This window comes from Myxocyprinus asiaticus, chromosome 4 (assembly GCF_019703515.2).
Source record: "Myxocyprinus asiaticus isolate MX2 ecotype Aquarium Trade chromosome 4, UBuf_Myxa_2, whole genome shotgun sequence".
Lineage (NCBI taxonomy): Eukaryota > Metazoa > Chordata > Actinopteri > Cypriniformes > Catostomidae > Myxocyprinus > Myxocyprinus asiaticus.
The window spans coordinates 11,186,247-11,212,976 of NC_059347.1; the positions used below are offsets into that span (position 1 = coordinate 11,186,247).

Genomic DNA, 26,730 nt, shown 5'->3' on the forward strand with positions numbered 1-26,730 from the left:
CCCCAACTAGTAGGTGGCAGTATGCAAGAAGAATGTGAATTGGCAAAAAACAAAAGAAGACAAATGTAGAAGTGAAAGTGGAGATTTATAGTAAAAAATAACTTAAATATTGATCTGTTTCTCATCCAAACTCATCATATCGCTTCTGAAGACATGGATTAAACCACTGGAGTCTTATGGATTACATTTATGCTGCCTTTATGTGCTTTTTGGAGCTTTAACATTTTGGCCACCATTAACTTGCATTGTGAGGACCAACAGAGCTGAGATATTTGTCTAAAAATATTTCTTTGTGTTCAGCAGAAGAAAGTAAGCCATCCACATCTGGAATGGCATGAGGGTGAGTAAATGATGAGAGAAAGTTTTCGGGTGAACTATCCCTTTATGTCTGTAAGTGTTGTTTCATGTTGACTTCAAGTTTATACTAACATTATTTGTCGATTTCTCACACAACTAACAGTTTTTTCTCTGTTCCCTACCTTAATAATAAAACTAGGTGGAGAACATTGGACAGTTGACTGTACCTGTGAATATTTCCTTTGTATTGCCAGAGGACACGGGTTTAGGGTTTCCGTTGAGCTTGACTCTACCTAAAATAGTGAGTTTGTGACATTTACTTAATGGGAGTTGATGTGGAAGCATTATTGAGCTAGGTACCATTCTTCAAATTTTGCTTACTTGGATAGAGTGAAATGTTTTTGGGTTGAACATGGGATTTGCTGTTCTTCCAAGCAAGGGTAAAGTATATTCAGCTATGTCGTTAGAGCAACATAAAGGTATCTTTTCACTAGAAGGCTAATTATTCCAATTAGTGCTGTCAACTGATTACATTTTTTAAATCAAATTAATTACATGATGTGCTGATTAATCATTCGAATTATTCGCATATATCATAATTTGCTGAGAAAGGCCCCCAAATAAAAATAATTTAATTTATGATAAAAAATGTATAATTATATTTAAATTATTTTTATTAAAATAGATGATAAATATAATAATTAAAATACATTAAATTATTGTGGCAGATGAGTAAAGCATTACAAAAAGTGGCTTAAGAAGGCAATACATTGTTTATTTCCATATATTGACAATAAATGGCCTACAGTCCACAGCCATCCATTTTACAGTTGAATTTGTCAGTCTTTCTGAGCTTTTCTAAGGACACCGATGTACAAATGCATCAGACGGACACTTTTGGAGCGTCTCACTTTGGTTGTGTCGTGCCAGAAGCACAGCGATTTTAGACCACTGTGTCAAGTTAAATGAAGTTTGAAACTTAGAATAGAACATCTCGAGAACCCTGCATTCGGATTAGCGTTCCATCCAGCTGTGAGAACATGTCCTCATCTTGCTGTCAGTAAGTTTGGTTTGTTGTCTTTACAGCTGCGTGTTGCCTGTTCAGCTGGAGTCGCGCTTACTGCCCCCCGTTGACAGAGATTAGTAAAATATTAAGTTGAGCATTCCTTATTACGGTCTGGGGGCATGATAAATGGCAATAATTTGTTATATAATTAATCGCACTGAATTAACGTGTCAAATCGACAGCCCTAATTCCAGTATATATCCCATGTTTATGCCAAGTAACCAAGTAAGCCACGTTCAAATAACGGAACCCTTATCACATTGACCCTTACCCCTAAAGTGACCCTCACCCATGAGCAGTCATAGTACAGTCACATCACATGAGATCTGACTAAATTTAGGGGACAGGACACATTTTAAAAACATGAAGTAGCATATGACTGCTTGATGAAATCCTCAATCATTTGACCTTCAATTGTAAACAAAAGTAAAAAGAAGCAAAAATCAGTTTGTTTTCATGTAGAGACACAGTGCTCTCTGTACTGTTAAGGAAATTGTATCACAAGAAAAAGTATGATAGTGTGTGTTTGTTAAAGTCTCTCTTAAAACATATAATAAAGATGTTAGTGTAGAGCAGAAGTAGGGGTAAAACTTAATGTGCTAAACCACTGCCAACTGTCATTTCCTCTTTTCCTTCTTGTGTGTGTGTGTATGTATATATATATCATGTGTTTGTGATACAGAATGGAACTGGTGCAACCTGTGAAAAGCAAGTTCTCCCCAAAAATGCTAAAAGCTTCAATTTGACACAGGTAAGCTCAGCTTTTTATAGCTTTGGAACCTCAAGGGAATTATTCACCAAAAAAAAAAAAAACATTCTGTCATTATTTACTCACCCTTGTGTCATTCTAAACCTATACGACTTACTTTCGTCTGTGGAACTTAAAAGGGCCATTTTAATGGTTTAGTTTAGCAGAGTGTCCTGGTTGCTGTTTTTAATCACACAATGAAAGTGAATTGGGACAGACACTGTAAAGCCCCAAAATTAGCGTATGTGTAACGGGAGCCAGCTGGTCCACGATAGCTGTGCGGTATGTGTAAACCTCACTCCCCTGTCCTCAAGAGGCATACTAGCAACTGACGCTAGGGCTGTAGCCTTTAGACTCCTGTTATGCTCGCATGCTCCCATGCCATCAGACGCCGGTTCGAATCCCGCACGGAGCAGGTCAAGCAGGACCGGTTACATATACACCATCAAATTTCCATAAAAGTAGTTTTTATGACTAATATGTGTGCTATAGTCCAAATCTTTTGAAGTCATATGATTGCTTTGTGAGAGGAACAGATGGAAATTGACGTTGTTGTTTATTGATAATCTTTCCCTCTGCAGCAGCTCTGAAATCTCATTCAGATTCATGTATATTAAAATATGGCACATCAAGAAGAATTGTATAAGGTTTGATGTCAATAATGAGACACTCACGAAGCAATGATGTTTGCGTAAATTACAGGATTTTCATATTTGGCTGAACTATTCCTTTAACCTCACAAGTTGACTGTCAAAGTTTTCTTACAATGGTAACTTTCTCTCGGACAGCTTTGTAATGTTTCTACCTGTCATCTGATTGGATGCACCATAAACCTGTTGACTCCTGATCAGCCAATCAGCTTCATGTTTACTTGGAATTTCAGTTCAGGAAAGCAGGTAAAGTATTATTTCTAACTTCTCTCACACTTTATGGTCTCTAAAATAGCTGCTTTTCTAGATTTTCATATGAAAGGCAAGTTTTGTTGACTTTTCATTGAATATGTCTGTCTTGTTGTTTTAAGGTGTCAGGTTTGCAGATTAACGTCACGAGTTCAGGATTTCTCTCGATTGACAGTGAGCAGTTCATCCAGTATCCCCCCGATGACTCTCACCAGCTCTCTGTAAGAAAACGACAACATTTTCCCCCTCTAATATCAATTTGAAAATGTTTTGTTCCAGCTCTAAAATCTGATTGGATGAACCACAAAAATTAATTTTGACTCATCCCTCCTTTTCTTAATTTAAAAAAAAAAAAAAGTGTTATAGTGAGGCACTTACAATGGAAGTGAATGTGGCCAATTTTTTTGTTAAAATATTCACTGTTTTAAAAGTATAGCCACAAGACATAAACAATGTGCATGTAAACGTGATTTTAGTGTGATAAAATCACTTACTAACCTTTTCTGTGTAAAGTTATTGCCAATTTTATAACTACGTTGCCATGACGATGTAATGTCAACAAATTTCTAAAACCCTAAAATGACTAAAAATTATTTACAGTTCAAATGCACGAGTTTTAACAGAAGAATTACTGTAAGTGCTTTTATAAAATTATAAGATGGACGTTTCTGCCTTTAAACCCTCCAAAAATTGGCCCCCCATTCACTTTCATTGTATGTGCCTCACTGTAACCTCCATTATTGCTTTTTTAAAAGAAAAGGAGGGATGAGTCTAAATACATTTTTGTGGTAATCAACATTGTCACAAATGCTGTTGATTAAGCTTAACTTATATTGAATCTGGAATATTCCTTTAAATTCTATATTAATGCACAAGGTTGCAACAGTTACTGCTGAAAAGCTGTTTCGAACCATCGCAACAAACTAAAAAACACCTCAGTTTTGGCCAGATTTTGTTCGACATGCTTCACACCTGTACTTTCTTCGAGAAGTATACAGTATTGTCACCTTAAATTTTGACCGAATTTACATTTTTAAAGTGAACAATTTCTTTCATTAAAAAAAAAAAAAGTTAATTCCTGACACTGTTCATGCCTAATAACACCCATTGAACATACACTGCCTGGCCAAAAAAAATAAATAAATCACCGTTTGGATTTAAATAAGTGTTATGATCTGGGGTTGCTTCAATTGGTCGGGTCTAGGCTCAGCAACATTATGCAGCAATAAAATGAAGTCAGCTGACTATCTGAATGTACTGAATGACCAGGTTATCCCATCAATGGGTTTTTTCTTCCCTGATGGCACGGGCATATTCCAGGATGACAATGCCAAGATTCAGCAGGCTCAAATTGTGAAAGAGTGGTTCAGGGAGCATGAGGAATCAGTTTCACAAATTAATTGGCCAGCACAGAGTCTTGACTTTAACCACATTGAAAGTCTTTGGGATGTGCTGGAGAAGATTTTATGGAGTGCTTCGACTCTCCCGTCATCAATACAAGATCCTGGTCAAAAATTAATGCTACTCTGGATGGGAATAAATGTTGTGATGTTGCATAAGGTTGTCGATACAATGCCACATGACAAATGCATACCGTAATCAAAGCTAAAGGCGTGACTTTCAAAGTATGACATTTTTTTGGCCAGGCAGTATAGTAAACATCACTATAAGGTCTCAAAAGACTGCTTCATTTAGAATTTTTCCATTGCAAAGAAAGATATTCTAGTGAGAATGTTAAGGTGTTTGCTTTCATCATCACTGTTTCTCTCTATTCTGCAGATTGTCACCGAGTTTGAGGTCCCATCTCAGGCCCTTACAGTACTCATTGCCTCGCTGTCTGTCATCTTTGGACTCATCGCCTTGACGATCATATTCGTGGTTCTATACAAAGTTAGTGTTCATAAAACATAATTTACACAATTTGTCTACAGATCTCTTTTTGTTCAGCTACTCTTGTACACTAACTGATTGTTTTTCATTTTCACTGCCTGGATTTTGCATCAGAGGGGTTTCTTCCAAAAATTTCCAACTGATGACCAAGACAACCCTGTGGTGCCATCTGCTGGTAAGGATGAATTTAATACAGTCAATGCTGACCAAACTACAACACAAGTCCCTGCTGAGTCTGCTGGAGCCAGTGCTGTGGCTTATGGAGAAGTTGGACACATCACTGAAGAGAAGTCTGTACTGTAGTTCACACTCATTCTAGAGAACTGAGGAATTATGACCTGTTTTCACTGTTCTGACAGAGTTCACCAGTCTAGAAAACACCATGGAACACAATGTCCAGTGTCCCTTGATCTTTTGACATAAAATAGGTCAACATACTATGAACATATTAAGAACTCAAAACTTCCTTGCTAGTCCAAAAAGACAATATAATGAAACTAAACTGCAAAAACTAGGGATGCACCGATCCGATACCTGGATCGGTATCGGCTCTGATACTTCAGCTTTTAGACAGATCCCAGATGTGTATGACTTTCTTTCTTCAGCAGAACACAAATGAAGATTTTTAGAAGAATATCTCAGCTCTGTAGGTCCATACAATGCAAGTGAATAGTGATCAGAAATTTGAAGCTCCAAAAATCACATAAATCAAACATAAAACTAAGGCACATTATGTGACTTTCAGATGTTAAACGTGAAAGTGAAGATTTAGAGTAAAAAAAAGGACTTAAATATTTTTTCTGTTTCTCAACCACACCTATCATATCGCTTCAGAAGACATGGATTTAGCCACTGGAGTCGTATTGATTACTTTTATGTTTCCTTTGTGTGATTTTCGGAGCTTCAGAAGGTCCAATCACAATTCACTTGCATTGTATGGACCTACAGAGCTGAGATATTCTTCTGAAAATCTTCCTTTGTGTTCAGTAGAAGAAAGTAAGTTATACACATCTGGGATGACATGAGGGTGAGTAAATGATGAGGGTGTTTTCATTTTTGGGTGAATTATCCCTTTAAATGTAATAGCACATTACTGTCGTAACTGTGAAAATTGTATTTCCTGCAGCTTGTTTTTTATTAATTGAGGACTTAATATACAGTTAAATGTGCAAAAAGGAAATAACATGTTACATGATTTTATTTAACTGTTTTATACTAAATCCATTAGCATTGATCTGTTGTTACATAAATATGTTAAATGTGTAAAGTTTTTCTCAGGGACTAAAAATGGTTCAAAGACAAAAAACAAATGAATTTTTTGCAGAATGTAACTGAAAACGGAAACTAAGTCAATTTCAATTGTTCCGGAGTGAAAACGTCATTTTTAAATGCTGGTAACTAGTTATAACCGGATAATTTAGTTCTGGTAATTTTTTCATGAAGCCAAAGGGTTTATCACAGTAAATGTTTGGAACTACACCACTAAATGTTGCCTGAAAAAAAATGAAACGTGCTTTGATCCTGAAGGAAACTGCAGCATCACACATTTCTTTGCCTTAATGCACGTTGTGGATGAAGCATTGAATGAAGTCCTTTTTAACAACTATGTATAATTAGTACATATACATGCACAGCTAAGCCAGATACAATAAAAACATTATTAGAGGTAAAAAGTACATTTCTCAGTTGTTTCCAAGTCTTCACTGAATTATTGTTAGATATGATGCATTAATATTAGATATGATGCATTGATGCTGCCAGATTTTGACATAGAAGCAGATCTGTAATTAAAACTATACTTAACTGGTAATTAACTGTATGCTGTTATGATTTCTATGCTGATAAATTCACCACACCAGAAAAAATGTAATTTCTTCTTTTCGCTTATTTAGGTGAGGCAAATGGCTTATTTTGGGCTTGTTTTTTCAGTCTATGTTGCTTGTTTCTCTTGCAAGATCTGGCAACAGTGCAACTGGTATTTCACCAACCTCTTAGTGCAGATCACTGTCATTTTAAAAAGAACGTTATTAACCGTTTTGTTCTAACAGGTTACCATTTGAAAAGGAAACTGCGGAACTTCTGAAATGGAACAAAAAAAAATACAGATTTTGCTCAGAACAAACCAAAATGAAAAACATTGCATTTTTAGTCTCTGGTTTTTCTAGTAGCCAGGCACACTTTTGGGCAGCGTATGCAAGAGTTAACATATATTAATGTTTAAACTCAGGTGTATGAGACATCAAATCAAACAAGAAATCATGACATTGTCGTGGAAGAAATGGTGATCAAATGACAGGAATGTGTGCAGATTCAATGAAATAAGAGGTAGAGAAGGGACGTTTACCTGCTGAGCTCACATATGAACCTGAGACACCTGTGAATATCTGTATGCCCATATAACTAAACACAAATGAACATTTACAAACTGCTGGAAGGTTAAAACCATAGCAAACAAAGAATTACATGCAGGGGTAACATTACAGTTAGCTAGGCTAGTTTTTAAGGCATTGAACTATTGCAGAATTAGAATGGGTCTGAATACAACTGAACCGGCAGTCGGTGTTGTGCAAAATTCAACCCCCTATCAAAACTATAATCTCCTTGGACCCCAAAGGATAGATGTTCATAATGCCTGACTAAAAATCTGTTATACTGTTGCAGCGGAGCAAAAAAGTCAAAATTAGAAAGCATTTCATTCATATTTAAGGCATTCAGCACACATTCTTAACTAGAAATATCCCAAACAAAAAAGTACCATGGTACTAATTGGTAGATTTGTGTTGGTATGTACATCCTTAGACATTATGACATCATTATAATAAATGCCAATACCATGTATCAAGTTATTCCAAAGAAATAAAAAAGTCTTTATCGTAATCTTGTCGTAATCTTTCATCAGAATTTAATAACTTGCTGAAACGAATTTCCTTTTCCTTTAACAATCCCTCTTATTTTCAGCCCCTCCAACCATCTGTCATATAGTGACCACTTTTCATCAATCAATTTCTGAAGGATAAAATGAAGTCCTGCCCTTTCACTGTTTCATGTCGGCTCTAGGCTGCTTAAATCAGTTAGCTCTATTTTAGCATTTCTTAAGAGGCACTGAGTAGATGAACTGAAAGAAGTTCTTTCAGTAAATGGAATCGTCTAAGGGTCCAATGGGTTAAAATTTTGTCATTAAATTGAATTTCGCATAACACATTAACTGTATAAGCTTGCATTGTTGTGTTGCTGATGAAAGGCTAGTTTTGTTTCTTCACGTGTGTATGCGTGTTTAGAAGCCGAGAGGATGGGGGGCCACAACCCCACCATTTTCAACCACAGACATAGAGACGTCTCTCAAGTTTCTGAAGAGCTGTTTGCTAGAGCTGGATTTAAGAGCCTTGACATTCTGCATGATTCTATCATGTGCCTGAAAAAAGAGAATGATACAGTTAGAATAAAAATTCCAAGGCAAACAAGATGGGACACACACCAGACACTCACACAACATCTATTAAAAGAATGTTCCGGGTTCAATACAAGTAAAGCTGTAAAAGTGACATTTTTAACAACTTTACAGTTCAAAATAATACGCAAGTTTTAACAGAAGAATGAATGTAAGTGCTTTTATAAAATTATAAGCTTCACATTTCTGCCTTTAAACCCTCCAAAAATTGGCCCCCATTTACTTCCATTGTAAGTGCCTCACTGTAATGGTCCATTATTGCTTTTTTTTTTAAGGAAAGGGAGGGATGAGTCGAAATTAATTTTTGTGGTAATCAATATTATGCCACAAATTATGTCAACTGACTTGTATTGAACCCGGAACATTCCTTTAATAAAAAAAAAACATCTGGGTTACAGTGCATATTGTTTACGTCAAGACTGGCTTTACTTTTGAAACTGTGTGTATTTTAATGTTTATTATCTCCTTTGTGTATTATTGTAAATATGATTTTTGTTTTATTTAAAAAAACTGAGGGACGAGTCAAAATGATTTTTTGTGGTAATCAACACTACGCCACAATTGCTGTTGATAGAGCTTAACTTGAACTGAACATGTAACATTCCTTTAACACTAAGCATTTACCTCCGTACACCAGGTTTCACACAGTATCTTTTCATGTTGTGCAGATGGGAGGCCCTGACTGAGTGAACGGGACGCCCTACGTGAGACAAACACGTTAGAAGCAATATGTATGTGTTATTTAAACAATATGTATGTGTTATTGTATATAACAGTACGCTTTACCTAGACAGCACTACAACCATGGTATACAGGTCAATGGCACTGTCTGCAACTCTCTTCAATACAAACTGTTCATCTGTAATGTAACACAACAACAGTGTAATGAGCATTCCAGCAGATCACTGAATTCAGTCATTATATCCTCATAGTAGATTTCTCATACTGATGATCTTTTTGCCGTGTTTCAGCAGGAGCTCTTCAACAGTCACTCCAAAGTGCTCTACAGCCTTCACTGCCTGAACAGATGAGAGAGCATAAGAGACAGACAGACAGGTAAAATAAATAAAATACAGACAGACAGACAGATAGATAGAATGTAGACAGACAGGTAGATAAACAGACAGATAGATAGATAGATAGATAGACAGCCAGAGAGAATATAGACAGACAGGATACATAAAGATATATCAAATATAGACAGATAGATAGAGAGATTGATAGACAGACAGACAGAGAGACAGAATATAGCCAGATTAAAAAAAAAGACAGACTGGTAGATAGATAGACAGGCAGACTGATAACAAATAGACAGACAGACAGATAGAATACAGACAGCTTGATAGACAGACAGATGATTGATAGATAGATAGACAGACAGACAGACGGAATATAGACAGACAGACAGATGATTGATAGATAGATACATAGACAGATAAAATATAGACACAGATGATTGATAGACAGACAGACAAAATATAGACAGAGATGATTGATAGATAGACAGACAAACAGACAGACAGATAGAATATAGACAGATTGATAGACAGACAAAATAGACAGACATGATTGAAAGATAGACAGACGGAATATAGACAGACAGATAGATAGACAGGCAGACTGATAAAATATAGACAGACAGAAAGACGGATGGAATATAGACAGACAGACAGATGATTGATAGATAGATAGATAGATAGACAGACAGACTTATAAAAATATGGTAATACTTTGGCACTCTATTGTAAGGGAGAGATGTTTTCACATATTGGAGGTGCTTCTTGGACAAACTGTATATTGAACATTATACAGCAAGTGTTTTTCTCACCAGATCTCCACTGTGAGCCAGCTCTGGGTGAACTGATCCAGAGAGAGTCAACCCTGTGCCCAGACCTGCCCTCCTGAGGGAAAAATACATGGATTTTCATGTCCTTTTTCAAAATGTTTCAATTTATTTTTTTCTTATTATTATTTTCGCTGTAAAAAGAAAAATCAGGGTTTCCAAAATTCTGTGTCAGCTGAACCCCCCAAAAATATACATTTTAAAAGTAATTTTAATTTGTCATTATTAGAAAGTAAAAGTACACAAACCTCTTAACTCTTTTAGTGATCTCTCCTGCGAGCAGTCCAGCATTGCTAAGCGGGTTCTTCAGAGATCTCTGTAAGTTCTTCAGATGGTTTCCTGCATTCTGAACATTTACACTTTAGATTAATGCATGCATAAGAAAGACATTTGAAGGATGCAGAGAATGATAAATGAGCTCTGAGTACAAGTGTACCTGGAAGCCGTTGAGAGCCACAAACAGTCTCAGGATGTCATTGGTCCCTTCAAAGATCCTGAAGATTCTCAGATCCCTCATTACCCTCTCAACACCAGTATCCTGAACACACAAACACACACACACACACACACACACACACACACATACACACTACTGTCAGCTGGATCACTCTACGAATTCTTACCCAGCTGTAAAATCCAGCTAAAACCAGCTGGTTTTACATGGTTTCTAGCTGGTCTAGATGGTTGATCAGCTAAACTGCCAGCCAGTGGACCTAGTTTTGACCTGGAAGACCATTTTACTCAAGCTGGTTAGTTCTGGTAGACCGCCTTACAACAGTAACAAACAGGCTACCATGTTCCCAAAAACATCTTTGACCTGATTTTTCGAGTAAATCGTATTAAATAATTTAACAGTATCATCCTTTAGGTATTCCTCTTTCATTCTCACCTTCATAAAGCCCATTCCTCCCATCACTTGGATGCACTCGTCTGTAACATCCCACGCTGCCTCCTGCATATCCGCATAAACCAGACATTATTAAAATGCATTATCTTGACATGTAATTCATAAATAACATGCCGATAGAAGACACTTCTTTAAGTTAGATAAAGAAATTAATCCTTCTGAATCATGACACTAACAGATGCAAAGATCTTGCTGATGGCAGCTTCAATCTGGAACTCTGAAGCTCCACTGTCCATGTTCCCACTGACCATGTACGCCATAGACTGAGAGAGAAGAGTAATATAAAATATGGCATTGATTAAATATGCAACAATAAGAAGTCACAACCATAAACAATATTCAAAACAGTTCAGACTTAAAATTCTAATTGAATGAGCCCTTGTAAGGCCGTGGGTCATCTTGTCTGACAACATCCCTGAAAGGAACAGTTCACCCAAAAATGAAAATTCACCCATCATTTACTCACCCTCATGCGTATGACTTTCTTTCTTCTGCAGAGCACAAAAGAAGATTTTTAGAAGAATATCTCAGCTCTGTTGGTCCATACAGTGCAAGTGAATGGTGACCAAAACTTTCAAGCTCCAAAACACACATAAAAGCAGCATAAAAGTAATCCATACAACTCCAGTGATTTAATCCATGTCTTCAGAAGCGATCTAATTGATTTTGTGTGAGAACAGACCAAAATATATTTTTTTCATTGGACATCTTTCCATTGCAGTCTTGGGGCATTATCATGATTTCAAGCTCGACTGTACCTCCTAGTGCTTGACACATGCGCAGAGTGCTAGATGGTGCTAGGAAGTGTAATTGAGCTTAAAATCATGATCGCCAAGGAGACTGCCAGTGTTAAGATTTAAATTGAAAAAGGAGGATTAAATCGCTTCAGAAGACATGGATTTAACCAATGGAGACATATTAATTACTCTTTTGCTGCCTTTATGTGCCTTTTGGAGCTTTAAAGTTCTGGTCACCATTCACTTGCATTGTATGGACCTACAGAGCTGAAATATTCTTCTAATAAATCTTCATTTGTGTTCAGCAGAAAAAAGAAAGTCATACACATCTGGGATGGCATGGGGGTGAGTAAATGAATTTCATTTTTGGGTGAACTATCCCTTTAAATGTAGGAAAATCATTGAACACAGTCATGTTACCTCAGTGACATATTGCAGGATAGTCATGCGTGCAATCTTCTCTTGAATAGCACCATATGTGTGGATCTTACTTCCAAACTGAGTCCTGTTAGCAGCATGATCCACCTGAGGAGATTAAGCACAAGTGTGGTTTAAAATTCAAGGTTAAAAGATAACACATTATCTGAATCAGGCACAATGCAACAAGTTTCCATAGTCAAGTCCTTTGTAGTACAAAACTGCTCAAAGCAGATCATGGTACTAGTAATTTTTCTCTACAAAAGTGAAAGTGAATGGTGACTAAGCCTAAATTTCTGCCTAACGTCTCCTTTTGTGTTCCACAGAAGAGAGAAAGTAATTCAGGTTCGTAATCAGTATTTTTAGTTTAGGCTTAACTACCCCTTTTAGCGCAATTTATAGTAAATAAACTAGAGCACTATTAGGCTGCTTTATGAACAGCTGCATAAATTGTATAACAGTATAAAACTTGTGTGATATAGAAACTGAAAACCTGGGGCTCAAAAATGTGACATAACCCGATTTGTGACAACATAGAATGATGATAATACAAAGGATCAGATAATATTCCTTGTCTCCAACAACTGCTGACCTGGAATCTGAAGTAAGCAATGATAAACTAAGTGTGAATTCAAAAGGAGTGAAGATAAACAGGTCTGACTGTAGTTCATGGGTGGAGTGGATAAAGAGGAGGAGGTAGACCTGACTGTACATCAGATATTTAAAGAAATTGTGAGGTGTCTGAAGATTCCCACTTATCTTCTTCACACTCACCGCTTTAGCAATGACTCCCTTCATAGTTCCAGAGAGTGCAGCAGCCATGCCGAAACGCCCATTGTTCAAGATGTTCATAGCCACTTTAAAACCACCTCCAACCTCCCCCAGCACATTCTCAACAGGCACGCGAACATTCTCATAATACACCTCTGCTGTGTTAGATGCCTTGATGCCCATCTTCTTCTCTGGAGGACCACTGCACAGAGAGTGTGAGAATGTTTGTGTGGTTGAATGAGAAATTGACAAAAATGGGTGTTTAGACATTTCTCAACTTGACTAGTTGGACTGGTGCTATATTCATAAAATGAAAACATTTCCTTCTGGTTTCTTATGCATTTATCCATCTACAGTATCTATCCTTTCTTTTCCATTCTTACTGTGTGACTCCTCCGAAGCTTTTCTCCACAATGAAAGCTGTAATTTTGTCCTTCATCTCTCCAGTTTTCTCGTCCTTCACAGGGGTCTTAGCAAACACTGTAAAGATCTCAGCGATCCCACCGTTACTGTGGAAGAGTGATTATGTAAAAAAAAAAAAAGATATGCATTTCAAGTGCAAAATTCTACAAAATGTGCATTTTGAGTCCCTCATTATCATATGTGTGAATAATGACTAACAACGGATAGCTAATGCAATGTAATTACAGGCCTTTTTATTTTTGAAGTTTTTTTTTTGTTCCTTTCTTTCTGAGATCATGAGGTTAGTTCTATTTGCTGTATTAGCAAATAAGCACATTATGATGAAAACAAGCATAAAGAAATAAACACTAGCATTATGGGCCCTATTTTAAGAGTGCTAAGTGCAGCACTATGCAATATGTCATGCCAGAGACTATTAAGCAGAGAAGGACCACTTCTATTAAAATTAATGGGAGAAATTGGAACGCCCAACCAAGGAGCTCGCGCCCAACGGTCAGCGGATGTAGAAAGGAAGTCTGCACTGTCCTGACTGGAAATAGCCTTCCGGGTGCGTTCCAAAGATGGCCGAAAGTGAACTGACTTGCTAGAAAGACTTGTCATTTTCACAAAGTCAATGGGCTTGGCCATTATGTTTTGGTATTTTCGTGCAAGCATCGATAGGTCTAGACACAAGTGGGTTTGGCGAAATTGCATGTGCAAAGCGCTAATGGGCTGGGTCAATTGCAATTTCATTCTGAGGTTTTTCTCCGGTTACTGCACCGTCTGCATTCTATTAGGCTATATAGTCCATCACCTGTCAAGCACCAGCGATACAAAGAAAGCACATTCATAAGAAGTTGGTGATATAAATGGACTGTATGCAATGCAGAAGAATATGATTGTTCTGTGCACTGTAGACTTAAAGAAATGACCCTTCTCTTTCTCTTGATCTTTTTCCATCACTTAGGTGAGACAGTAGCAGCGTTCATCAAATGACCCTGATGTTAATACCTACTTGTGATTGTTATTAATCATTTGTCATTTGTTTTTGAATGTAACAGACTGACCTGATCCAGATCTTGCTTCCATTGAGGGTGTAGTATGTCCCGCAGTCAGAGAGCACGGCTGTGGTCTTAATGGACGCGGCATCAGAACCGCTGGCTGGTTCTGTCAAACAGAACGCTGCTATTGTCTCACCTAAGCGATGGAAAAAGATCAAGAGAAAGAGAAGGGTCATTTCTTTAAGTCTACAGTGCACAGAACAATCATATTGTTTGCAGACACCTTCTTACCAAAGTCACACATAATAAACCAATTACACAAATCACATGTAATGTCCACTGGAAGCAGTGTGAGCCAGGAACAGTGTATTTGATTGAATGTACAAACTTAAGTATGACCCGCACACAGTGCCACTCACCTGATGCCAGTTTGGGCAGGTATTTCTCTTTCTGCTGAGGATTGCCAAAGAGCAATATGCCCTTAAAGCCGATTGACTGGTGGGCACCCAATGTAATGCCAACACCCAGATCATGCATGCCCACAATTTCCACTAGTCTGGCATACTGCAGATAAAGACAAGGAGAAAGGTTCAATCATTCTGTTCCACTCACATTACATCTCTATCTGTAATTTTAAACATCTATAGAAAAGATAGAAGGAAAAAGCAAAAAATGCACAGAAATGTCAGAAAGAATCAATTATGAGACAGACTAATCTGAATTAGGGCTGGGTGACAAAGCCAAAAAAGTATTTTTCTATATATTTCTGCCTTTTTGGCAATATTCCTTATATATCCATTGCATGAAAAGGCACACTTATAGGATAAAACTGACATGGTAAATTCCTGTGACATTTAAGGTGTACGGCCTGTATGTGGCAATTTCCTGATCAAGTGTGCGGAGTCACATAAACATCCAGACACTTGTGGTGCACTGAGATTTTCAGATATAGGATATTCCCGACCACACACACTGGAGGTGTCTGAAGATTTTGAGGTGTACCACCTAGCTGATGTCCTATTTTTGTTGTGTGTAAAGTAACAAGCTTTTATAATATGAATTATTTATGGAATTTTAAACAACTCGCTTGACCAATATACATTGGTCATGGTCACAATCTACAAACATGTATCTAATATACTGTATAGTAAAGTAACAATTACATAATAACATACTATATCAATTATATATAAAGATACAAATTTACAAAAATATGCAGACATAAGATCATATATACTGAAAACTTGCTGTTAACATGTATGTATATTTCAATTTATGTATATTTATGCATTTCATCTGAAATGGCTTAAAAAGGTGATTTTTCAGGAACCATCATTTTGGACCTAACCGCTATTGATGCCAAATAAATAAACAGTAAAAATCTAGTTATATTTTCCATTGTCTTTCAACAAAATTAACAAAAGAAACAAAATTATGTAATCTTTATAAGCACTAATTTATCAATACATAACAATAAACATTTATCCATATTTATTCTTTACTAAAACATTTTAAAACAAGTTTAATGCCAGAACCTTTAAGTGATGACACAACAAATTGCTGAATCAGTGTTTCAAACCAATTCATGTAAACACAGTTTGAAAAAATTAAACTCAATTGACATTTGTGCTAATGAGATTTAAAGAGGTCATGACATGACTTTTTTATTATTATTTTAAGAAGTTCCTTAAGAATCACATAATATTAGTAAAGTTTTTTTACACAAAAAATAGTCGTGATCATTTTCCACCCTCTTTCTGACCCTCTGTCAGAAACACTCGGTTTTGGTGCTGCTTCTCCTTTAAGACCTGACAGTAAATGCCCACTGTTATGACTGGCTTTCTGCTTTTGATTTGATTCACTACTACAGTGTGACATCACAATGTGGAGGAAGTAGAGAACGAGTCGTTTTTGCAGCTTGATTTCAACAAATGCTCTTTTCGCAGTAAGAGGAAGTTTTGAGTTCTGAAACTTACAGGATGTTTTTGTAGTACAATGAACTCTTAACCCTATAACGGCGTATGTATCAAATATGATACACAACGTTTGACGGATCCTCTTTTACTACTTTAAAAGCATATGGTATGTAAGTTTCACATGTTTATGGTACCATCTAGTGGTTATTTGTGAAAAAAGTGGTTTCAATGTTTATATCGATCTATTTAAAATGGCGGCAGACTTGCACAAAAAATTACTCTTATTTTGGGATAAAATAATAAAGTGACAGTAATGATTATATTGTTACTGATATTTTAAAATGAGTATTTGCTGAATATATGCAACTTGTGCTTAGTTAAGATTTTGTATATAGATTTTTGAAAAAGCATGTTGAAATTACATGCATCAAATATGATACAATAGGCTTTTGAAATATCTCTCTCAATCACCATTACACTCCATTCATGCCCACTATAATTTCTTTTTAAAAAGAATCACAGAGCTTTTAAAATTCTGACATATACTTTTTATAAAATATACTGTGTATTTTCATATATGCAGCCTGCTCTGTCATTATAAAGATCTCATTATTTTACATTACAAGCTATTATGATGTCATCTTACCATAAGTTCCTGAGACCCAGCAAAAAAGTTTTTGTAAAAAAGTTACAATTTCCATTTTTTAAATGTCAAGAGTGTTTGGTGCATATAATGCATATGATAAAAATGGTTTATTGGAAAAAAATATATAATTTATTCGTATTGTATTTGAAGTACTGAACTGTTAAACATTTCAATCCATATTTATAGACCAAGGAGAGGAAGTTGTCATGGCCAAACTTTCAAATATTTGGTATCTCTGAAAAGCCCAGGGAGTCCTCTGATAGTACCCCAACATTTAACACTGTAGCATGTATGGGCTAAGAAAAATTTAAATAACAAATGTTCTGTACTAATACGAACTGCTGGCCCTCAGGAGGATAATGACCTTTAATGCCTTTAAATAATTTTTTCTTACGATTTCTTTGTATACTTTGTCTAATGGTACTAAAAACAGTTTAATGTCAAACATTTAGAATTTTCTGACAATTCTTTCATATGTCAGGCTTTATAGGGTTCAATGTCAAAAGATTAAGGAAAATTTGATTCCTCATGTCATGACCCCTTTAAACCACAGGCCTTAAAACCAGAGATTTAAATCAGAAGTTTATGTAGGCTGCCTAAACCAAGTCTCAATGTGTCTCTAGGCTTTTGTGACAGGTGCAGTTTTACAGAGAGCCTGAAACGAGCTAAAATATGATGCAAGTCATTTGTCACAAATATTCAAGAAAAAACAACTAAGCAATACCATTTTTAAAATAACAAAAATATTAGGGCTGTCAACTGAATAAATGTTTAATCGAATTAATCACATATATCGATTAATTAATCACATATATAAATACTTGATGAGAAAGCCCCTCAAATAACAATAATTCAATATTTAATGATTAAAGAATAATAAATAGTAGTATCTAAATAATTATAAATATAATATATATTATACAAATAATAATTCAGATAATTAAAATGCATTACATTTATTTCCATATTATTGAACATAAGCCTATCATTGGCATACAGTCCACAATAATCCATTTTTCAATCAAATCTGTCAATCTGTGCGAGACAGTTTTATAATAAGGGGTTTTCTAAGCACGCATCAATGTACACATGCGTCAGATGGACGCTTTTGGAGCGTCTCACTTTGGTTGCATCGCACCATAAACACAGAGTTTTAGGTCATTGTGTCAAGTTAAAAATACTATAACATAAAATTTAAAAAATGGCTGGAGTTTCACATACTGCCCCCTGCTGAAAACAGGTGGTACATCAAGCTTGAATGGCTCCAATTATAGAAATATCCCTTATTACAGTCCAGAGACATAATTAATTGTGTAAAAAATTAAAAACCAATTTTTTGGGGGCCTGGGTAGCTCAGTGGTAAAAGACGCTGGCTACCACCCCTGGAGTTCACTAGTTTGCGAATCCCAGGGCGTGCTGAGTGACTCCAGCCAGGTCTCCTAAGCAACCAAATTGGCCCGGTTGCTAGAGAGGGTAGAGTCACATGGGGTAACCTCCTCTTGGTCGCTATAATGTGGTTCGTTCTCGGTGGGGCGCATGGTGAATTGAGCATGGATGCTGCGGTTGATGGCGTGAAGCCTCCACACACGCTATGTCTCCGTGGCAACACGCTCAACAAGCCACGTGATAAGATGCGCAGGTTGGCGGTCTCAGACGTGGAGGCAACTGGGATTCACCCTCCGCCACCCGGATTGAGGCGAATCACTACGCGACCACGAGGACTTAAAAGCGCACTGGGAATTGGGCATTCCAAATTGGGTGAAAAAATAAAAAAAATATATAAAATGAAAAGTACTCAATTCACTTGCAATTGGCAGGTGTGGCAAAAAATCTTGGACTGTTTCCACAATGTTTTTTTTTTTTATTTAGATTGCCAAGAATACAGTGCAAGTATTCAATAATACATCACCCAGCCCAAATCAGAATAAATGTCTCTTTCTCTAAATTATCTTACCTGTGTGTTGGTGAGTCCCAGTCCTCCTAGATCAGCGGGTACCTGCAGCCCAAAGGCTCCCATCTCTTTCAGCCCTTCCATAGTATGATCCTCCACCTTTTCCAGAGCGTCATTCTTCACTGGGTCATTCACCTCCTACACATGCACACAGAGAAAGAGAGAGAGAAATACGCAACAGAACACCTAGATAAGATTTAGTTGTAAGAGACACCTAAATGTGCATTTGAGTTATTCAATTCATAACTCATTTTAGGCTAATGTAGTTAAACCGAGTATATTAAAACTTACATTGAAGAATTTTGTGACTGGAGGGACCAGTTCCTGCAGGAACTGAGTCTGTTCTTCATTTAACACTACGACAGACACAAAACACAACCAAATCTGTATCAGACACAACTATCACTGCATCATCTGGAGAATCTACCAGCTTTTCAGTGGTATGATAGATGTTAGTTGCAACTGTTTACCTGAAGGATAGGGGAAGACCTGTTCAGTGGTGATCTGTCCCTTAAACATGTTAACAGCAAAAGATTTGGACTCCTTGTGAAAAAAGAAAGTCAATGGTTACTAAACTATGACATATGTCTGTGGCACTTATGCTCTATTTTAAGTTATCCTATTGAAGGTTCAGATTTGAATACTGTTGGAAAGAAACAAAACATCCGATATAAGAATTACAGGTTGCACTTTATTTTACAGTACGTGTACTTTCAGTATACTTAGTGTATTTACCCAAGAAAGTACTGAGTAATATTAGGTAACTACATGGACTTAATATGGGTTAAGGTTAGGGTTGTGGTTAGGCTTAGTACCTAGTAATTACTGTAGTTGTTGAAATTATATACAGTAGTACGTAAATGTAGAACAGTACTGTAAAATAAAGCGCTATAGAATTACAAGAGAGCTAAATGGATAAAGATGTGCATTGTTAATCCAAAAGTTTGCTTCAGAAAGCATCTGCTAAATGACAAATAACCACACCATCCACTGCTTTGGAGTAACTGAGTGTAGGTTATCTCAGTAAGTTAAAAAGAGAACATTACCACAGCTTTGATGCTCTTCTCAGCTTTAGCCTTCACTGCTGTCGTGCTGCCCACCTCTGCCTTATCCAGCACAGCCTACAGAAACAGATCAGATAAACAGAAACAGAGAAGCAGATGGTATGACTTTGGGGACAGAAATAAACAAGTATTTTAAAAATATAAAAAGTACAAATATTGGAAATAAAGATTGCCATGAACAGCGAACATAAGCAGTGCATATGTCTGCATCTAAATAAGATAATAAACACCTGCAGTGTCATAAATTAAAGGGCCAAGCAACGTTGCATTCATTTAGGAACTGTGTTTTTCATACAGCTTAACTGAAAACTATGTATCGCAAACTATAACTAGGCTACAAAGAAAAATAAGTAGGGTTGTGTCGATTTAATGCATCAATTTAGTACGATTAGTTACATAATAAATAACGTATTTTAAAAAATGTACGCAATTAATCATGCCTCCTGGCCCGTACATAAATTACGTAATAAAAGTACGCATTTTCCTACCATCGGAGCAATTCAAGCTGTAACTTTGGGTTTCTACAAGCTGCGCCAGCAGGGGGCAGTAAGCGTGCCTCAACAAAACCCACAAACTGTGCTGCCACAGAATGAGCCAGTCACACAGGAGGACGTGTTTGTTCTTCTTGACAGGTCAATGAAGCCTGAGACTATTTAGCAGAGATTTTTTTAATTATGTATTACTTATATTGAATTACCTTTATTTGGGGGTGTTTCTCAGCAAATATTGATATATGCTATTGTGATTGCCCCCATGAGGGCGCCCCCACTAGGGCTGGGCGATATGTAAAGAATATTCTTTGCGATAACTGCCATAAAAATATTGCAATATCCGATTACATCGCCAACCCCCCTGCCGAGGGTCGGTGACTTTTTACCGCTTTATTGATTTTGCTTTAAAAATTTTATTAATTTATTGAAACATGAAAAACAAGTGATCAGAAAATCTTATTTAACCACCTCCCCAAATCCAAACATTTACTGTCTCCAATGGCTCCATTTGCATCACGAAATCCGCAATGCATGCCAACCGCGAGGAAATAAAGCGAATTAAACAGCACCTCCCGAGATGATCTGAGATCATTTGCAGCATTCTCATAGACAACATTATTTTTGCAAAAAATTTCAGACGAATGAAACAGAGAAAAAAAACGAGACAGGTTGTTGTTCCACGAGACAGGCTCGTGCTGCATGCCTATGAACAAACAGCGAATCAGACACAAGCATTGACGGCTTTTCTTTTGTCTGTTCTTAAAAATATAATAAAGTGTGTTTCTTCAAGAGCATGTCTTTGTGACTAACAGCATTTCTTGTCATGTGTCTCTCCGAGACAGGTCGCCCGCCTGTTGCGGGTAGATGAGCAAAATTACCTGCACATGAAATACATTTGGACAAGGAACTTGCAAACTGGATTCAACCTCGTCACATATGCCGGGTGCTAGTTTCACACCCTGGTCACTGTTTAGTATATTTGCCGACTTCCCAGATCCATGGTTTTGACATTTCCCGATATTGTCGATCATCGTCTGTTTGCAATCGGCATCGGGATCTTTGTAAGACATCGTCGATATCAGATTACATTGTCCTATTGCTCAGCCCTAGCCCCTACCCCATGTAGAATAAAAGAGCTTTTATATGGTTATTGGTACAGGTATGACTGAACTTCATCTCACATGAGTGAACACTGTGTGTGATACATATGTTTCAATATTACTATTAATTTCTTTAGAAGTTAAACTTTTTAAATGAGGAAAAAAAAAATACTGAGTGCACCTTTAATAGCCTTGTTTATACTTTCGACTATCACCGCAGCGTGACACTCCGCCGACTGCGCGTGCACCTCCCCAAATTTTAGAGCCGTTTATACTTGACACGCTCAAAATTGAACTATTCAATGAAATGACAGGGAGCGGTCGAGAGAAAATGTATTCTAAATCAGCAGGAAGAACAGTGAGAAGTGGTTTGCCAGAAGAAAAAAAAAACAACAATGGCGTCATGCAAGCATTGGTTTGATTTGGATGGTGGTTCATTATTTTCATTGATCTGTGTACATTTTTTGTGCTTAAGTGTTTAGCATTTATTAACCTTTGTAAAAACATTGACAAAAATTGTAATTAAAGCATCAAACTTCAGTCTGGTTTTGTTTTGATTCAATATCCAATAAAAGGCACCAGACAATTACTTGTATTTTCTACCTTAAAAATGCTTATAGTATATTTACTGACCTCAAGCATATAGATATGGTGCAATATAAAACATAAAATGCTTATAGTAAATTTCTTGACCTTATACTTCTATAAAATTATACATGTAGATGTGCTACAATATAAAACATTTTCACATTTAAGGTAAGGCACCGCTACTATAAAACTTCAATCTGCTTATAAAATATGCATTAAAATGAAAAAAGTGTGTTATTCAGTCTAGTTTTTACTCAGAACACAATAAAAGGCTCCTGACAAATTATCGTATGCCTTAAAACTTAAAAATCCTTTCTTGACTTTATAATCTAATAAAGTTTTCCCACACAAACTTTACAAAATAATTTAAAATGGAAAGAGCAATGCTTCTCTGCAACATTCAAGGGATTGAATGCACTGTTCCTATATTTTATGCTTATAAAATTGACATTGTAATGCATTGAATTTTTAATGCAGCGCTGTGTGCACTGTTCATCCGAGTCACAAAAATTGGAGTGTGCACCGCCGTGTGAAATGAGGGCTTGTGTCACCAATGCACACTTCCGCCAACGACGTCGTTTTTGCCTCGCGCAAGCTCACGAATAAGCGGCTGCGTCGAGTATAAAGCCCTGTTCACACTGTCAGCGATTTTGTCCAAAACTTGGAAAACCATGTCAGAAACTGTCAGCATTCTGAGTGAGATTGAAAGATTGATCTTTGTGTTCATATAATGCATTGAGTATTGATGCAGTTTATAACACTTTCCTGTTCAAAATGCTAATTCATGGATAATGTACCAGAAATTGTCAACATTGTTAGGGAGTTTAATGCATACATTAATAGATTGTTCATCTTGTTCATGATAGGATGCATTGAGCACAGCCGTAGTTTATATAAAAGCACTCTCCCCTGCAGAATGTTCATTAATAGAGGCAAAACAAATGATTCCTTGTCAAATAAGAATGAAATATTTGTTTTACTGGCAATCTAGCTCATCTGTGATCAGATTTTCTGAAGCTAAGGCCAGTTGCGCAGTCAACCAATAACATTAGAGCAACAGCAGTAGGAATGCCCACTAGCGACAAGAAATACAGAGACTAGCAACATCTAGCGACAAAATCGCTGACAGTGTGAACAGGGCTTAAACCAGGCTTTAATACACCCTCCACAGTTTTAGTACGTTTTAGTCCAATGTGTGGACTTTTCAGATGGTCCCTTACCCACCCTATGCAAAATTTCCCAAATATATCAAGGTTAAATTAACAACCTTCAACGAATTCGCCATGACAGCATCGGACCATCTTAAATACGGGACAAATTGCAGCCCATATTTATTTGAAACGGGACACATCATTTTATCTTTAAATATGGGGCAATCCCATATTTTACGGGATGGGTGGCAAACCTAGTTTCTACAATAGTGCCAATTAGCTGATAGCTAAAAAAAAAAAAAAATCCTATTATGGTTTTTAAATGTGCCTAATTTTGTTTTTAAAGTTCTCATACAATAGATTTACATGCATCCAAGGTCAAAAAACACTTTAATTTGCTCATAATTGAAATTGCAGCATTATTTTTTTTTTTTTCCCAATGTCAAAAATGACTCGTTCAGTGATCCGTTCTAAAGGATTCATTCTAAACTCCTCTCAGAGAGCCTAATCTGCTCTGATTGGTCAGATGTCCCAGTCTGTTGTGATTGGTCTACCGCTTACAGCGCGTGTCAGAAAGGAAACGCCCACTACCATATCCGAGTTTCAGCTCCGTCTGAAAAAATGTCTGTTTTACCTTACCAATTTGAGCCCGAGTCCGATAGTGATACATCGGAAGATCAACCCGAACCACCATCGCAAGCACGACGAGAACAGGACGTTTCTCAGTGGTAAGTTTATATGTAGTTTGACAATAACGTGAGTTAGCCAGTTAGCAGAGGCTAACAGCTAACAGCGTGCACTGGCTGTACATGTAAACAGACCAGAGGCGTTTTTTTGTTACCAAATTACGTAGGTTAGTACAGGAAGTAAGTCTGGAATAACTAACGACTCGTTTCAGGTGTTCAGAATTGGTTCTTTCTTTTGGGAGTCAATAACTTTGATTTTTGAAACTTTGCAGACTTTTTTACATTCACAAACAGCTATATAACATACTACATGAAAGGTAATATTTGAAAAACCATAATAGGTGCTCTTTAATAATGTATTGTTAGATTTGCTTATAAAAGTGTATTGTTTATAACAATGTATTGAAGATATTCTATTCAATCTACTTGGTAATCTGAATATCAGTCTGTACAATTTTTCAACAGGGGGTAAAATATGTGCCCAGAGTAACGTATATTAGAGGCAATATTCAATTACTTGCACAAACAGTGGCCCCCAAAATTTCAACACTTACAACACATTAAAATGTACGAATATGATTGCATTAAATTGCAAACCCGGTAGTACTTCCTTTAAGAAAAATAAAACAAGCAAAAAAAGTTTGTTAGGTGTTAGTGGAACATGTAAGTAGTTACTGTGATGAACTACACCTGTGTGAACTTGAAAACTGACTTCATGCATGCACTAAAGTCACCTTGACACCAGTTGGTTAAGTCATTGTAAAAACGGCTAAGAGAAATTGGTTCTGAGAAAACGTCAAACATCATTGTTTGCAGATTAATCTTGGTTTGATATGTTGTCATCTAACGCAATGACATTCATAGTTAAATGTCTACTGTACATGAGAAATACACAAAAAGATGCAACTGTAAAGATCACAATGTGCAGCATGTGAGAATATGGTGACTATGAGCGTGACATTAAATATAGACTGGAAGATTGTCGCCACCTCTGGCCTACATGCAGTGTTGTGGATGAACTTTCCTCTACTTTATGACGTATGCTGCATCATACATACACACAATACTCATAATACTGGCGGAAATACCGGTACAGCATTAAACATCAGTGTTGCCTTTTCATTCATGTACCAGCGTGACAGATAATTACATTTAATTTATTTAGGTACAATGTTACCTGGAAAAGCAGAAAGGATACAACAGTTTATAAGACAGCATACGTACGTCGTGCTTAGAATACAACTAAACATATACCAGTTTAATGATACATTCATGCGACTTCAAGCTATCGTAAATAACTCGATACTTTACCTCGGCGGTTTGGGTCGCATAAAAGCGAGCATTTCTGAGGGCTGCATCACCGACATGCCTTTGAACCCTTTAAATGACACAAAAGAAATATTTAGCAACAGAAAAACAGTTCAAATAATAATTTCGCAACCTTAGTTAAGCACTAACTGTATGTTATATGTTTTTCACGGAGTGGCAGTCGTGTGTATGGGCCCACGGAGGCCACCGTAGTTTAGAATGCTTATTAGGAGTATATTGGCTTATTTACATTGTAATATAATTATTAAATAGCTAAATGAACCAATAAAACTCACCCAGTGACTGCAGTAGTGAAGCGGAGAGCTGTGCCGCACAAGGCGGGATTCAAAGCTAGTTTGCTAACGAGCATATTTATAAATCTGAACGCTTCTGGACGGGATATTAGCTCTTCTAGAGAGATACAGTCGTGTTATGTCACTGTTTGGGTCTCTTCTTATTTGTCTCCGCTCGTCCTGGTTACGTACTGTATATTTATACAACTGCAGTTGTGCCGCTTGTGTAACGTGTGAAATCCAGACGCTTTTCCGTGAAGGAAACGATTCGGTTATAGATGTCAATATCGTAGATCTGACAGTCTCATTGACAGACAGTATTTCTCTGCGGTGAGCAGAGATCAGTTCTAGTGAATGTACTTCTATGAGAGCGCAAAGGAAGCGGTCATCTTTATGGAGTACAGTCAGAGACATCATGGGAAATGTAGTGGTTCTAACAATAATACGTCTCACAACAAAATCTAAAGAAAATTATGCCTATTTTAAGGTCATTAAGATTTTATAGATAGTGAAATTATTTTCATGATAATCAAACACAATTCTGATGAATGTAATCCAAAAAAAAAAAAAAAAAATCTCACTCTCATTAATGTAATAGGAGGAAAATGTAATTCTTGTTACCTTAATGTGGAAAAAAAAAAAGAATTTTATATATATATATTAGGGATACATCAATGTATCAGCCATCGATATTTATCGGACAAATATTTATTGACCAAATTATATTTAATAATACATTTTAAATAATTAAGTTCCTAGACGAGCTCTTCCTGATTCTGCTCGACATAACAGGCCATAAGCTGGAAATCAAGCGAGCTCACAGAGTCCTGGCTCGGAGATCCGCGGGGGGGGACAAGCCCCGATCAATTCTGGCCAAATTTCTGAGATCATCCATTAAAGATCTTGTATATATATTAGGGATACATCAATGTATCAGCCATCGATATTTATCGGACAAATATTTATTGACCAAATTATATTTAATAATACATTTTAAATAATTAACATTTTCAGAAAATCATATATATAATTATATTAATTGACCAAATTAAAACCATTGGTTTATGTATAATGTATTAAAAACATACATTTATTGCATTGTATAAAGTT

General features: G+C 36.6%; 2 protein-coding genes and 1 long non-coding RNA gene across 6 annotated transcripts in view; 2 read left to right on the plus strand and 1 right to left on the minus strand.

Annotated features, from left to right (window-relative positions):
* The window catches only part of LOC127433777 (integrin alpha-X-like), a 45,235-nt gene extending 38,659 nt beyond the window's left edge, over positions 1-6,576 (plus strand). For all 3 annotated transcript variants that reach the window (XM_051685978.1, XM_051685969.1, XM_051685987.1), the window contains 6 exons: positions 497-598; positions 2,046-2,114; positions 2,900-3,007; positions 3,133-3,231; positions 4,790-4,900; positions 5,015-6,576. In XM_051685978.1, coding sequence (XP_051541938.1) covers positions 497-598; positions 2,046-2,114; positions 2,900-3,007; positions 3,133-3,231; positions 4,790-4,900; positions 5,015-5,203 — 678 coding nt within the window. In that variant the 3' untranslated portion in view covers positions 5,204-6,576. The remainder of the gene's footprint in view (positions 1-496; positions 599-2,045; positions 2,115-2,899; positions 3,008-3,132; positions 3,232-4,789; positions 4,901-5,014) is intronic.
* Positions 6,081-25,891, minus strand: LOC127433914 (very long-chain specific acyl-CoA dehydrogenase, mitochondrial-like). The gene is made up of 20 exons (XM_051686259.1): positions 25,624-25,891; positions 25,331-25,397; positions 19,986-20,060; positions 19,410-19,482; positions 19,231-19,295; positions 18,943-19,077; positions 14,846-14,990; positions 14,493-14,622; positions 13,407-13,532; positions 13,027-13,225; positions 12,256-12,360; positions 11,275-11,361; positions 11,081-11,143; positions 10,628-10,729; positions 10,440-10,537; positions 10,177-10,249; positions 9,295-9,367; positions 9,135-9,207; positions 8,973-9,048; positions 6,081-8,312 (listed from the first exon to the last, which is right to left on the minus strand). Exons 1-20 carry the CDS (start codon positions 25,695-25,697, stop codon positions 8,175-8,177), a joined length of 1,977 nt encoding a protein of 658 aa, XP_051542219.1. The 5' UTR covers positions 25,698-25,891; the 3' UTR covers positions 6,081-8,174.
* LOC127434230 (uncharacterized) lies at positions 8,937-10,325 on the plus strand. 2 transcript variants are annotated; one of them, XR_007896003.1, is made up of 3 exons: positions 8,937-9,079; positions 9,323-9,404; positions 10,180-10,325. It is a non-coding gene; the product is annotated as an uncharacterized LOC127434230 (long non-coding RNA). The 2 variants fall into 2 exon arrangements; XR_007896004.1 differs by having other exon boundaries at positions 8,940-9,079; positions 9,320-9,404.
* Positions 25,892-26,730: the final 839 nt, after the last annotated feature.

What these genes read in the sequence shown, in the direction of transcription:
- LOC127433914 (XM_051686259.1), bottom strand. Translation starts at nt 25,697, where the DNA reads ATGCTCGTTAGCAAACTAGCTTTGAATCCCGCCTTGTGCGGCACAGCT. An exon ending in TCCTGCAATATGTCACTGAG is followed by an intron (nt 11,362 to 12,255) that starts GTAACATGACTG and finishes CTTCTCTCTCAG; the next exon opens with TCTATGGCGTACATGGTCAG. An exon ending in ATGGTTGTAGTGCTGTCTAG is followed by an intron (nt 9,049 to 9,134) that starts GTAAAGCGTACT and finishes TGTCTCACGTAG; the next exon opens with GGCGTCCCGTTCACTCAGTC.